This window comes from Carettochelys insculpta, chromosome 8 (assembly GCF_033958435.1).
Source record: "Carettochelys insculpta isolate YL-2023 chromosome 8, ASM3395843v1, whole genome shotgun sequence".
In the NCBI taxonomy this organism is placed as follows: Eukaryota; Metazoa; Chordata; order Testudines; family Carettochelyidae; genus Carettochelys; species Carettochelys insculpta.
In genome coordinates, this window is record NC_134144.1 from 59,902,048 (window position 1) to 59,916,407 (window position 14,360).

Sequence of the window (14,360 nt, forward strand, 5' to 3'; positions counted from 1 at the left end):
ACTTCTGAGACAAAGATATAAATATATCTGCCTACTTGCACTAGAGTGAAATTCTCCTCATTTTTGTGGAGAAGAATTATTTTGATTTACTGAAGAACTTCTCACTTACTTTCGTACAGTTGGTGCAATTTATTTGTTTATAACCGAGATATGAATTGCTTAACTGTCAAGAGCAAGCCAATGAGGCTTGTTTTGCTTTGAGTTTAGGTAATAAGTTCACAACTTATTCACTTGAAATAATTTACTTTATTTCAAGTTTCTGTACAGGTTGGCTCCACCCTAAAGTTGAAAACATTTTCACTTTCTATTAAATAGAAGGTATATCATATTTCACGTCGGCTTCCACCATTATTACTATCTTCTGGACTTTTAACACTTTGGCCTCCAAGTGCCAAAGAGTTTAGAAACAGCGGAGCTGAGAGTCATTCCCTCACATGGAGCAATGGCTGTGGCAGCATTAGGAGGTTCTGATTCAGGGTGGTGAGCTGACTCAGGAGTATAGGTAGGTGAGCTGAGTGGTATTTTCAGCCCATCAAGCTAGTCTCAAGTGGATTTGTGACCAAACCTGTAACATTTACAATACTCATAAAATCTAGGATTAAGCCTTAAATCTCCCATCTTTTGCAGATATTACCCTTCAGGATTTTATACCACTAACTGAATATTTTGAAGATATAGTGGCCACAAAAAGGACTTTACACCATTAAGATGCTATTTAAGAATTGATGTTGTTACATGTTGTTTTACAGGCTTAGTTAAATGATTAAACCAAGTAAGGGAACTGAAATGGGAGAATTTAGTAATTTAAATTACTTTTCATTCAGCTGCATTTCAGTGAGACAAATTATGCATGCAATAACAAACAAGATTGGGACACATATACAAAGTATGACTGACAATTCAGTCTTGATAACCAATAATAAAAAATATTGCATACTGGCACTGTATTAAAATACATCTACTTAGGCTTGTTAATAACCCTCAAATCTTATCAGTAATCAAGTGTACATTACCTTCTTTATGCACATGTCAGCTATTATGGACAGAGGTATTGTAAGGCTTAGCGCAAGTGTGCCTATCAGTGATGAGGTAAGAAAGCAGCCCCTAAAAATATAGAAGTTTTATTTAAATATTGTCTTAATTTTTCAAGTGCAAAAGAGAATTTAAATCAACATTATCTGTTAAAGTTTATTTTAAGCTGAAAGCCAGGAGGTTTGTTTCTAAAATTCCGTTGCAGGCACCTTCAGCGTAGATGTAACTAAGCCACAGAATATACTTTTATTTAAAAAAAATAACACATTTCTTGGAATTACTCTGCATTTGAAGTACTTGTTAATTCACAAGATATTGGTCAAAGAAAGATCTAGAGTAAGGCTTGCCTAATGTGAGTCATTTTAATATCAAGACATCAGCTAAGGAAAGTCTGTAAGTTAGACCAGTGGTACTAAACCAGTTGTTCACATATTCCTGGGGAACACAAAGGTCTTCTGGGAGTATATCAAGTCACTGACATATTTGCGTACTTGTGCATGGACTACATCAAAAGCACCAGCAAAGTCAATACAAAATAAAATTTCCTGTAACTTGCTTATATTGCACTTATAAATATTGTAATTACATTTCAGTGTATATTTAATTTGATTTTTTTATGATTATATGGTAAACATGAAAAAGTAAGCAATTTTTCAGTGAAAGTCTTGTGCCACTTTTGTATTTTTAGGTGTCCAATTTTTACAAGCAAACAGATTTTTAAAGGGAGTTGTAATTTGAGGGTATGCCAGACAAATCAGATTTTTGAAAGGGAAATAGTAGTCTGAAAGACAGAGTCGCTGAGTTAGACTCTCTGATCTATCAAGTCAATGATCCCAAATGCAAAACAAGGCTTGACAGATACCTTCATAAGAAATATTCTGCTCTATCATGTAAAGATGTACTGATTCAGCAACTCTGTTAATGCTTACATTCCCTATTCAGTCAATAGTGTTCATTAAATTAAATTACCAATTTATGCACGAATTTAATGGTATCTGATATGTGTGGACTGTTCAAATCAGTAATTAGTAAGTTTTATGGAGCCCGGAGAAGGGGTAGGGAGAACTTATGCCCTTCTTTATTTCTTAATGTTCATCTTCAAGCAACAAAGAGTACCAGATATATATTGTTTAACTTTAATTTCCTAATTACTAGTGCTAGTCAAAATTTTCCACCAAAACTACAGAAAATTGACCTTTCTGCTAAATGTTTTATTAAAAGCCACCCCCAAATAAAACTAAACACCTCAACTTCTGACAGACTGACAGTCTGTAAAAAGAATAAAACCACTCCCCCCCCCCCCCACAAAGGTCCCTGATTTCCTCCCTCCACGCCCCCCCCCCCCCCACAAAACAGGTCCAACCAAAATAAAGTTTGATGGGAGGGGGGAGGGACCAAAAAAAACCCCAAAGGGCAAAAAACCCCAAAGGTGTTATTCAAAAATGCTACCATATTGCCTCAACAGAGCTGTAGTCCAGGTGCCTTACCACCACATTTTCCTCTATGGGCCAGATGACCAGGCAGACTCTCTTCTGACATACCATGGAGACATTACCAAATCAAAACTTAGCGTTTTCAGCTGAAGATTTTCAGTTTTTTTGGCCAAAATACTGAACTTTTACACAGGAAGCAGCCACTTATCGCTCCTGTTAATTGACCAGTACTAATTACCAAATTTAAGTAAGACCACAAAGATAAAACTATCCATCTTGATTTTATTTTTAAAACTCCAGTTATTCTTCCCCATGTAATTATCTGGGTAATGACAGAATTAGCAGAAATGAAAATCCCAGAAGTCCTGCACAAGAAATCTATTTAATGGAAAGGGGAAGAGCTTTTTATTCCTAAAAATTGTACAATAATTTTTCAAAGATCTAATTAAGTCAAGCTTTGAAACTATGAAACTTTGAAATTTATAGGCTATGATTCTTGAATTGGCAGTATATTGCAAGAACTTGGAACTCACAGTTATAGTGTAAACTCAGATGATCAAAGATGATTAATACTAACTAGGTTTCAAAAAAGTGGATTGTTCCAGCAGAAGTCAGCACAAGAACTCTACAATTTCAGTAAAAGCAGGATCCTCAAATTTCTTCATCTTTCCTCATAAAATTTTTCGATTGTTTGCTAATTATAAAACTATTCAGCTACTGGCTTTATTCTTTTTAGTCCTAAATAATATGCATACTAGTTTCTTTCCATAATCTCAAATGAGTCTTTTCTCTTTACAGTGATTAGGCTAATTGCTCTTACAGTACTTTACAATGTATCAAACAACTTCCTCTAACTCAGACTGCCTTTACAGACTACTGGAAAACAAAAATACAGCCTAATCATTCTGACACCTCAGCAGCTCACAGTGTAATAACGTATCAAAAGACAACTTATATGAAGAAACAAATAGTACCTACCACAGCCAGAGGAATTCTGACAGAACTGTTCCAATAAGGCCATTAATGACAATGCACATCAATACCCGTTTACTGGGAAACTCAAAGGCCTCAAACCCAGTATAATGAAGTAGGAAGAAACCTGGCCATAGCAGCAGCAGATTAAAGAGGCCTACAAAACCTGAACATAAACATCAAGTTAATGTTAGTTACATAATCTTTTTTAAAAGCTCCTTCTTTCCTTACATCTTTCCCTGTACGGGCCAAATGTGTGGCAAGAGAAGCAAAAAAACTACCTTAACAGGTTATTCCTATTAAAATGTGTGACACTTTTAGGATTTCCACAGTTCCTTAAGCTCAGAACTGATACGTGGCCTTCCACAAGAAAAAAAAATATCAATCTTCCATTTTAAAGATTCCAAAAAGATACAATTTAGACTAGCAATAGGGATAATCAGAGCATGGGGAGTCCAAGGTGTCACAACTACCACCTTTTCTTCAAAGGCCAAAAAGGAGACTCTCTTAACTGTTTTGGAATGGGCTCTTGAAGCTTTTTTTCTATTCCAACATAGCATCACAGTCTACCCCAGGAGTGTCTGCATATCTTTTATATATTGGAGATGCAGTTCTGTTTCTCAGGTGAAACCTGGTCTGCAGAAGGACCAAGAAACCAGAGCTACTCCTCATTCGCTGGCTGTACATTTGATTTGTAATTCTGAAGTGAAGTACTTTTTACTTGTCCTTATTGAATTTCATACTGATTCTCCAATTTATCAAAGTAGTTTTGAATTTTAATTCTGGCCTCAGAAGTGCTTGTAACCACTCCAAGCTTGGGGTCATCCATAAATTTTATAAGCACACTTCCTATTCCATATCCAAGCAATTAATGCAAATATTGAATACTGGCATATTTAAGACTAACAGGGTAGCAGACTGCAACCCCACAAGATATACCCACCATACTGCAATTTCATCAAGACTACTTCTCCCTTGTTTACAAGTGAGAAAGTCATGGCAATGTCTACACTGGCCCCTTCCTTTTGGAAGGGGCCTGGTAATGAGGCACTCCCACAAATATGCAGAGCTTCATTAGCATAATGGTCACCACACATGATTCAAAAAAGTGCTGCTATTTCAAAAGTATTTCAAAAGGGACAATTTCAAAAGTCCTACTAAAATCAAGATGCATAACATCTGTGGCTTTTCCCTATCTACTATGTCACTGAAAATAAAATAAAAAAGGGAAATTAGATTGGTTTAGGATCATTCATACTTCATATATTATGCTGGGTACTTCATACAACTGACTTATCCTCTAGTTCAGAAGTAGTCTATATTTTGTCAAGGTCCAAATTTCTTTATAGTCAAGGTCCACAAGCCAAAGAAAAATTAGAAAATCAAAACAAAAATTATAATAAGTAAAATGATTTCAGAGTCCATTCAAAAGCATCTGGCAGTCCACATGTGGCCCGCAATCCACCTAATGACAAAATTTGCTCTAGGTGCTTTCAAACAGATTAATAATTTGTTTCTGTATCATTCTGGGTATCAAAGTTAGACTGAATGGTCTAATTTCCCAGAACCTCTGTTTCCCCTTCTTTAAAGATGGAGTCTATGTGTGCTCTCCTGAAAGTCCTCTGGGATCTCAACTGTCCTTCATGAGTTCCTGAGGATAATTACTAAAATTCAGAGATTGCTTTTCTTAGTTCCTTAAGTACTCTAGCATGAATTTCATAAAGCCCAACCAAATAATCTAAAATTTTTTTAACCTATTCTCTCTCTATTTTGACTTGTGCTTCTTCCCCTTTGTTGTTCATATTAACTATGTTGAGCATCTGGTCACAATTACTCTTTTATTGAAAACTGTGTGTTTTGCTCGTTAAACACTCCCTTTCTCCTCCAAGTACTGGGCCTACACTATATCCTTCTCCTGCTTCTAATATATTTCAAGAACTTTTGCTTGCTTGCTCACATCTCTTGTGCTAAGTTTGTGCCTTGGCCTTTATAACTTTGTCCTACATGCTCGTAACATTCTTTTGCAAACTTATTTGGCAATTCATCCTTGTTTCCACATTTTATAGATTTTTTTGGAGGTTACTAGTTTATAACAGTTTCTCAGAGAGTCACTAAATGGCACATAGATCAGGACACTCACTGCAAACTATTGATTTATGTGAATTAGCAAGCAACTGAATACAAGTGTACTGTGGTCATTTATTTCATCACTATAGTTTAGTTTATTTATATTTCATGATATGCTACTACATTTGAAATTCTGAAAGACTAAGAAGACTGGGACTCTCCATCATAGAAAATAGAAGACTAAGGTGGGGATATGATCGAGGTCTACAAAAATCATGACTGGTGTTGAGAAAGTAAATAAGAAAATTTTACTTGTTCCAATAGCTTAATTACTAGGGGTCACCAAATTCAATTAATTGGTAGCAAGTTTAAAATAAACAAAAGGAAGTACTTCACATAATGCACAGTCAAACTGTGCAAATCCTTGTCAGAGGCTGTTGTGAAGAAGGTCAGGACTACAAGAGAACTCAAAAAAAGAGCTAGATAAATTCATGGGAGAATAGGCCTATAAATGGCTATTAGCCATGATGTGTAGAAATAGTCTCCCCTAGCCTCAGTTTGTGGGAAGCTGTTCTGTTAACTCTCTGGGATGCTTGACATTGGCCACTGTCAGAAAAAAGCTTACTGAGCTAGACAGACCTTTTGTCTGACACAGTATGGCCATTCTTACTAATACGAAAACTCAAAAGAATGCTTTGCTTTTAAGCCTACTCAGAAGCGGGGGCAGAACACTACATTTTTGCAGTTTAGTAAAGATCTGAAATACAGGTTGAATCTTTCTAATCTGGAACTCTTGTCCAGCTAACTCCGTAATGCAGCCTGATTTCTGTTAGCTGGATGACCACTTATCCTAGGTGTGGCCAAGTTTCTTGTGGTCCCAAAAAGTTTGTTTCCAGCCACCAGTCTTGACTCTCAGTGTTCTGTGCAGTTATTTAGCTCTAATTTACCCCTAAATGTCTTGTAAGAGCCCAGTATGCAGTAGAAGGTTTGGTGACATGCTAGAAAATATTGACCTCCTGTTGCCTGGCAAATTCTCTCTTCTGGCACCAGTCATGTCTCGTGGGTGCCAGATCTGAGAGGTTCAACCTGCACCATATGGTGATTTCTGATTTACAATTTGGACATAAGAAATTATGGCACTGCAAAGTGGAGTGACCATGTTGAATGGCTCCCTACAAAAACTGCACTACAACAGAGATATCAGCAGAGCAATCCAGTTTTTATTGAACGTAAATACACATCACACAGGAACTAGTCACTGAGGTTCACACACTTTATCACCAGTGGCTTTACAATGAGATGTGTCAAGCCCCAGAGACTCCCACTGAATACAGTGAGACCTGCTACTCAGAACTGTTCAGGATCAGATTCTCATAAACAGAATATGACCAAAAATAAATAAAAGAGTGAGACTCTAATCTGGCAACACACATATGCTTAACTTTACACGTACAGTTAAGGGTTTACAGGACTGGAGCCTTAAGAGTAAGTTATTTAGTCACTCTGTAAATGAAATGTTTGTTTTCAAAGTAGTCATTGCTATATTACAATACTGCTGTTCTTACCAAAGAACATTGGTATATCAAGCTTATCTTCTCTGTCTACTTTCCTTTTTATCATAACTATATAGACCGCATACAGCATTGCTCCAACAAGAGACCACAGAGAACCTAAAAAAGATAAAAACCATTGTTTTACAACAAATTGGTTTTGCATAGTGTTATGAATGTCTAACAGTTTACAGTAGAACCCATTATTATACAATATGAAAGAAACTTATGAAGATGAGACCCTCTACATGCATGTAGTGAAAGGTATTTTACAACCACTTCCTGCAGCTATTTAAGATAAATTTTCCAGTGTCAAATACATGGCACGTTTATACAGCTTTTCTTCCTCCCACATGGTAGTTTTGAGTAATTTTTTAAAAGTTATATTTAACTTGCTATTTCCATTTACAGTTTAAAATGAAAAAAATATATACCTATTGCCTCTCCTCCAGAAGCTCTCTCAGACCCAGAGAGATTAACAAGTACCACACCGCCAATGCTATGAAGAAACATCAACTGTTAGGCAAACCACATTTTTTTTTTAAATAAAGAAGAGCTCTCATAGCAACAAATAAAGACACCAGTTTTTAGATTTTTGTAATTAGACTGAACCCAGCTTTTGGTGAACCTGTGCTTTAAAAGCCTACTCCAGCACTTGTTTCAATCAGTGACTGTCTTTATTGAACTTCAATTAACTATGGATCAGGCCTTTATGACAACAAAGCTGACGTGAGATATTAAGACTACGTCTACACCAGCCCAAAACTTTGGAATGGCCGTACAAATGGCAATTTCAAAGTTTACTAATGAAGTGCTGAAATACATATTCAGTGCCTCATTAGAATGCTGGTAGCCGCGGCACTTCGAAATTGACGTGGCTCATCCAGACGGGGCTCCTTTTCTAACGGACCCCGGCAACTTTGAAATCCCCTTATTCCTATCTGCTGTTAGCAATAAGGGGATTTCAAAGTTGGTGAGGTCCTTTGGAAAAGGAGCCCCATCTGGACGAGCCGCACGCCAGTGAGCCTCATCAATTTCGAAGTGGAGAAACAAAAAAGGCCAGAGCAGAGCTGTAAAATCTGAAAGCTGATAGGTTTGAAAGATAGCAGAACAAAATTGTAAAAGCAGACTAAGCACATATCACAGCATTTTTCCTAACCCAATATTTGTAAGTTACTATGGGCTTGTCTACACTAGCCCCTGCGGCACCTTTAATAGGAGTAAGGCGACTATGAAGTTGCCCTGGCTCTTCTAAGTACCGGTGGGTGAGCCGCAGCTAGATGCATGCTGGTACTTCAAAGTTTAAAACTTCAAAGTTGCTGCAGTGGGGAATTTGCTTAATGAAGTGTTGCATATGCACGGCAGCACTTCTTTAGTAAACTCCTAACACCCTAATTACCATCCTTCCTTTGAAGGAAGGTGGTAGTGCAGACAAGCCCTATGTATCACGTACATAGCTTCCTGACACAAAAGTTAAAAAGGTTAAAATTAGCTCCCTAAAGCTGCAAAAAAAAAAGAGGTATCTGACTCAAACTGTGTGCAAATGAAAACAGTTACAAACCAAAAAACCTTCCAGAGCAGACTATTATTACCACAAAGTTGCAGCATGTGTCAATCCTAACTCTTGGTCATTCAGAACAGGGAACTTTTAGCAATTAGCATATATTGAACTAATAAAGAAAGGCTAAAATTTAGAGAGAGGGAAGACAACTGGGGTCACACAAGCTGTCAAAAAAAAAAAAAGCACTCTCCTAGGGTTTAATTTTCCTTAAAGCTTTCTAAGATCTATTACTCTCAAAATATTAATTTTTCACTAATAAATCCAACTACCTCAAATCGTTTTAAAAAAAACAGCTGGTTTAGGATAGTGTTGGAGAAGGCGTATTGGAGATTAAGAGTTCACATTCCTACCTTAAAACAACAGCTAAGAGTTTAGAAAGGGTAAAACGATCTCCACTGTTACTTGGAAACACTGCAGCCAGGATTAAGGTAAAAAGTCCTGTAACAGAAAATAAAAAGGTGTAACATCTTTTCAAGCTTTACTACTAACCTGTTCAATAAATTGTTTTACCACTATCAAAAAAGAAATTAATTTTCATTCTTTAACTCTTTACAGTAAAATTAAGAGCAAGCTTAAATGCAGCACTCATTCTATTGCATTGTTAAAACGTTTAAATTGAAAATAAAGATCTATGTCCTAAATATTTAAAATACACGTTAGAAAAATGAAGATTGTAATTTAAACATGAAAACAAAATGAACTCAATTAACTCTTAGAAAACAGAACAGTCCATGTCAAATGTAGTGTTTATTAGAGTTATATTTTTAAATGGTAATAAGCAAAGTGGTCCACTATTTTTGGTTACAATAAAAGGTAAAACTACCAGCTTTGAAAGGTTAAGTCTAACTATATATTTAAGCAAAAATGTGGAGCAACAAATGTCTGTCATATGATAAGATAAATGGACCTTTTTCACTAAACATGTAAACCACCTATTTGGATAACTTGCTAATGTTCATAATAGGGACAGAGATTGCAGTTTTTGGATCAACAGAACTAAGAGTAATGCAAAAACAGAGCTCATATAGGCTGTGTCTATACTAGCACCTTTTTTCTGAAAAGCCTGTCCTTTTTTGAAAAAGGCTGTGGAGCATCTACACCCAAAATTTGCTTTTGATCTGAAATTGACAGAACATGGTCCTTTTTCCACCAGCCTTCTTCCTCTCCCAGATAAGGAAGAATGCCTTCTTCCAAAAGATTTTCTTCTTGCCGGGGTGTGTGTGTGTGTGTACATGCTCTTTGGGCCCTTCTTTTGAAAAAGCAGTCCTCACGGCACTGGATTTTTCGATCCCTGGTCCAGTCTCTCAAAAGAGCAGGGGCTGTGGAGATGCCTTCTATTGAAAGAGAAGATCAATCTTTTGATCTGCTTTTTTGTGTGCGCACATGACCTTTCGAAAGAAGTTTTTTCGAAAGCTCGTTCCTGGACCGAAAGACAAATAGAAAGACTGACTAGATGATGGCCTCAGTGTCTAGTTGGAAGCTGACAGCAAGCAGAGTACCACAGCAGTTGCTCCTGAGGTCTGTTTTGTTCATTGCCTTAACTGATGATCTGAATGATAGGTTGGTTTGCACGCTCATAAGTCTGAGGATGACACGAAGCTGCGGGGAGACAGATATGCAGGAATAGGGTCCAAAATAACCTAAACAAATTAGAGGACTGGGCTAAAAGAAATTGGATGAGGTTCAAGCAGATGAATTGCAGAGTGCTACATTTAGGACGGAAGAATCCTATGTACTACTATAGGGCGGGGGTCAACTGCCTAGGCAGCAGGTGTGCAGAAAAGGATCTGGGTAGTACAGTTGGCAAAAAGCTGCATATGAATCAACAGTGTGCTCTTATTGCCAAGAAGGCTAGCAGCATGTTGAGCTGCATTAGTAGAAGCGTTGCCAGTAGATGGAGGGACATGATTATTTCCTTCTATTTGGGATTTGTGAGGCCACCTCTGGAGTACTGTGCCCAGTTCTGGGCCTCCATCACAGAGCGTGGGGGTTACTGGGACCTGCACCCCACCTGCAGTAAGACATAACACTCAGCAGGCAGAAACCGAAAGTTAAGAGACAGGGACACAGCATTGAACAGACTTGTCAGCAGCAACCAGAAGCAATCAGTGCAATCCATCTTGTGAGAGTGGCCCTAGAGGGAGCGCCCCAGACAGGACCCTGGCCCCCCTTCCTCTCTCTCAAGTCAGCCAAGACTCCTCCATTCAACAGCCCAGTTCCAATCCCAATCAGCCAGGTCCCTCTTTCCCCCTTTGTCCTGTTCCCCAGGGAAGAAAAATGTTACCTTGTTGCCTAGGTTACATATGGCATGAAGGCCCATTACCTACATGTAAGAAATCACACCAAAATTTCCATCGCCAACTATGCACAGATCCTGTTTTTGTGGAAACTGAGACACCCACCTGGTGTTACTACAGGACAATAGGAAACACATGGAACCTAACCAGGGGAATAAAATACCCACAACTACTTCATCACAGCCCCCCACTACAGAAAGGCTGTGGACAAACTGGGGAATGTCCAGTGGAGGGCAATGAAAATTACTGGGGTTGGGGAGCATGACTTATGAGCAGAGGCTAAAGAAATGGGCTTATTTAGTCTTCAAAAGAGAAGTGGGTGGGTGGGGGAGGAGGGTAGATCTGACAGTAGAAGTCTACTATCTGAAGCCTGGTTCCAAACAGGATGAAGCCAGGCTATTCTCCGTGGTGGGAGATGACAGAACAAAAAGCAATATTCTCAACTTGAAATTGGGGAAACCTAGATTGGCTATTAGGGGAAAAAAATATTTCACTAAGACGATGCTGAAGCACTGAAATTGGTTGCTTAGGGAAGTTGTTGAATCTCCATCCTTAGCAGTTTTTAAGGTAAGACTTGACAAAGCCCTGGCTGAAATGATTTAGTTGGGGTTGGTCCTACGCTGACATCTATTCCATCCTTATTCTTCTAGGATTCTATAGGGCTGGAATTAACAAAAAGCTTTAATTTATAAACAGCTATTTCAGTTGCTCTCACAATGCATATGTCATGTCTTACCAGAGGTTGACGAAAGGATATTAACTATGGCAACTTGTGCATCTAAGAGTGCTTCTTGATACGAAAAGTTTGCCAAAAACCACTATAAAAACAAGAAAAAACAGTTTAATGAATAAATGTATCACCACAAAATGCATAAAAAAGTTTGCTTTGCATGAATATTACTTCCTGTATTTTTTAGATTTTCTATATTAACCACAGATATCAACTGAATCAAAATACACACATGCACACACAAAACAATCAGAACACAACTTTCACCCAATTCCTTCTGCTTTCTAAATAAATACTAATAATTTCTAATGGTTATTAAGAAGAGGCTGAGGAATTAAGTAGTATAGATGAAAGCAGGCAGCACGAACAATTTAATTTAGGTCTACTAGAAAAATACACACTAAAGATGATCTGAAAATTATAAGGGTGAGTCAGCAACAATTAGAAAGCTAATAATTTAGTCTGAAGTTATAACTTTGAAATGGTTCACAAAAATCTAAAGAGATATTTGAGACTTATGGAAACAAGTGATTAAATTATCATCCTACGTAAACTGATTAATACAAGGAAGTCCTATAATATCTTTTGTACATAAACAAATATCTGCAAAATGGAGATGATATGCACATCAGTCATCTCACAAGTATTTTGTAGGATTAATGTTTATAAAATCCTTTGTCAAAACACAAAATATTAGATCATGTCTTGGGCAAGAGCTCTTATGTAACATTATCTCAAAGATGCTCTTAATGCAGCTACCATTCTTCAAACATTATTTCAGAAAGATTGCACTTTTTGAATGATGATGAAGAAAAATACAGCAGATAGCCTTTAGAAACAACAACTGCAAAAGCAGTATAATTACATTTGTTTGTGAACAAAAGAATCTTATTGAGAGTTTCAATATGCATGCCTAAATGGAAAATAAATCTTAAAAAGTTACTTTACAAACTTGTTGCCATGAAATATGCATCTAATTTTCCCTTAAATTATGTAGACATCCTCACAATACATCCATTCATCTCAAGAAACTCTAGTTCCCAGATCACCTTCCTCTATCCAATACAGCAGTTAAAGCCACCTCCAGAGCTGCTATATCCATGAAGGATTGCCTGCTGGCTGCAAAGCAATGCGTGGCTTGCTCTTTACAATAAGTACACTGGCACCACTACTAGAAAGGCCACCACCATGTTACCCTCCTAGTGTTTGTCTCTTAGAAAACATGCCACTCTCACCTCTATGCTTCCATGGCATTGAGAATGGCTGCAGAAGTATGCAAAGACGACGAGTCATCAGATGAGAAGGACATCTTGCAGCCCTGCCTAGTCTCATTGTGTAGAATTGAGGATATGCTTTGCCCCACATCACTGTATGGATGTGTACAGTGCCACAGGATGAAACCAACAACGTAGTGGCAATATTCAAGAGGTTCCACAGAAAGAACAGGGCAACAGCTGCATTTACAGGCCCTTCTTCATCCCACAAAAGACAACATCTACTACTACATCCACAAAGGCCCCACTCCCCTCTACAAGGAAGGACCAGCAGCTGGTGTTTAAGTAACTCTAGATTTCTGCCAGCACAAGACTAGCAAGTAACTTACCACACCCATTTCAGTGTGCAGAGTATGACATAATTTGCAATGGCCCTGTCAACAGCAAAACCTGTACAATTAAATTCAAGCCTGAAAAACCCACTGTCCTATGCAGAGTTGCATTTTAGGGAAGTGCAGATCAGAGTTTAAGCTGTATTTAGCATATATGAGAAAAATACTAATAAAAAATAGACCACACTCCCATGCTAAGTACAAGTTCATTTTCTTTATATATGAAACAGTTGCATATTTGCAGCTATATTTAATTTTCTTAAAGAACAAAGGACATACCACAAAGCAAAAGAAAAAGCTGACTTTTGCTACTTGAGTTGCAGTGAGTTTCCCTACAGTTTTTAATATTGATTCCTGCTCCTTAACAGTTGGATACGACATGCGAGACAACTTTGCTTCCAATGCATGGCTTGATGGGAGTTGTCGAATCTCCATAACATTACTGAACCTTACACGAGGCTTTTTGGGAGCTTAAGGAAAAAACAAATGGCACGTGATCATTCAACTTTGCACTCTAGCACGTAGACAAAAAATATATATTTGATCCCACTGATTACACCAGTTCACAAATCATGATAAAAGCTTCTCCAACAAAACATTTGCTTTAAGTTTTTTTTTTAAACAAAACATTTTTCTATTTAATAGGGTACAAATGAAAAAGGATGAAAAAAGACTTAATTACTTTAAATTATTATGGTCTATTTGGAGTAACTTCTTTGAAACTTCACCATGAAATCCATTACTTCATTTTTCCCTGTACATCTTATTTTTTTTAAAATAAGGCAGAATATTTCTATAACTTTCTTTTAAAGAAATTAAAATCTTATGTTAAAAGTCACATGAATTTACATGCCTGACAAAATTAAAGTTGTATTTTCTGATCTTAGAAAGTTGCCTGTCCCATTTTAAATAGACAAAAAGATTTCATGACAATAGTAGTGACTAAATTAACAACAACAAAAAAAAAAGTTAGCTCAATGACAGCGATAATGATTTCTACTCCATTTCCTATTGCTGTGATGAAATCCCAGCCCCACTGAAGGCAATGACTTCACTCTGGGGCCAGTCTCACTTTGGTCTCTAGTTTCTTAGTCAAGGATGGCAACAGAGGC

At 37.3% G+C, this 14,360-nt stretch overlaps 1 protein-coding gene across 7 annotated transcripts in view; it reads right to left on the bottom strand.

Annotated features, from left to right (window-relative positions):
• SLC35F5 (solute carrier family 35 member F5) overlaps positions 1-14,360 on the bottom strand; it is a 44,080-nt gene that overhangs the window by 14,399 nt on the left and 15,321 nt on the right. For all 7 annotated transcript variants that reach the window (XM_075000732.1, XM_075000730.1, XM_075000726.1 and 4 more), the window contains 7 exons: positions 13,528-13,718; positions 11,649-11,730; positions 8,966-9,053; positions 7,489-7,553; positions 7,070-7,174; positions 3,444-3,603; positions 1,014-1,104 (listed from right to left, as the gene is read on the bottom strand). In XM_075000732.1, the coding sequence (XP_074856833.1) occupies positions 1,014-1,104; positions 3,444-3,603; positions 7,070-7,174; positions 7,489-7,553; positions 8,966-9,053; positions 11,649-11,730; positions 13,528-13,718 (782 nt within the window). The remainder of the gene's footprint in view (positions 1-1,013; positions 1,105-3,443; positions 3,604-7,069; positions 7,175-7,488; positions 7,554-8,965; positions 9,054-11,648; positions 11,731-13,527; positions 13,719-14,360) is intronic.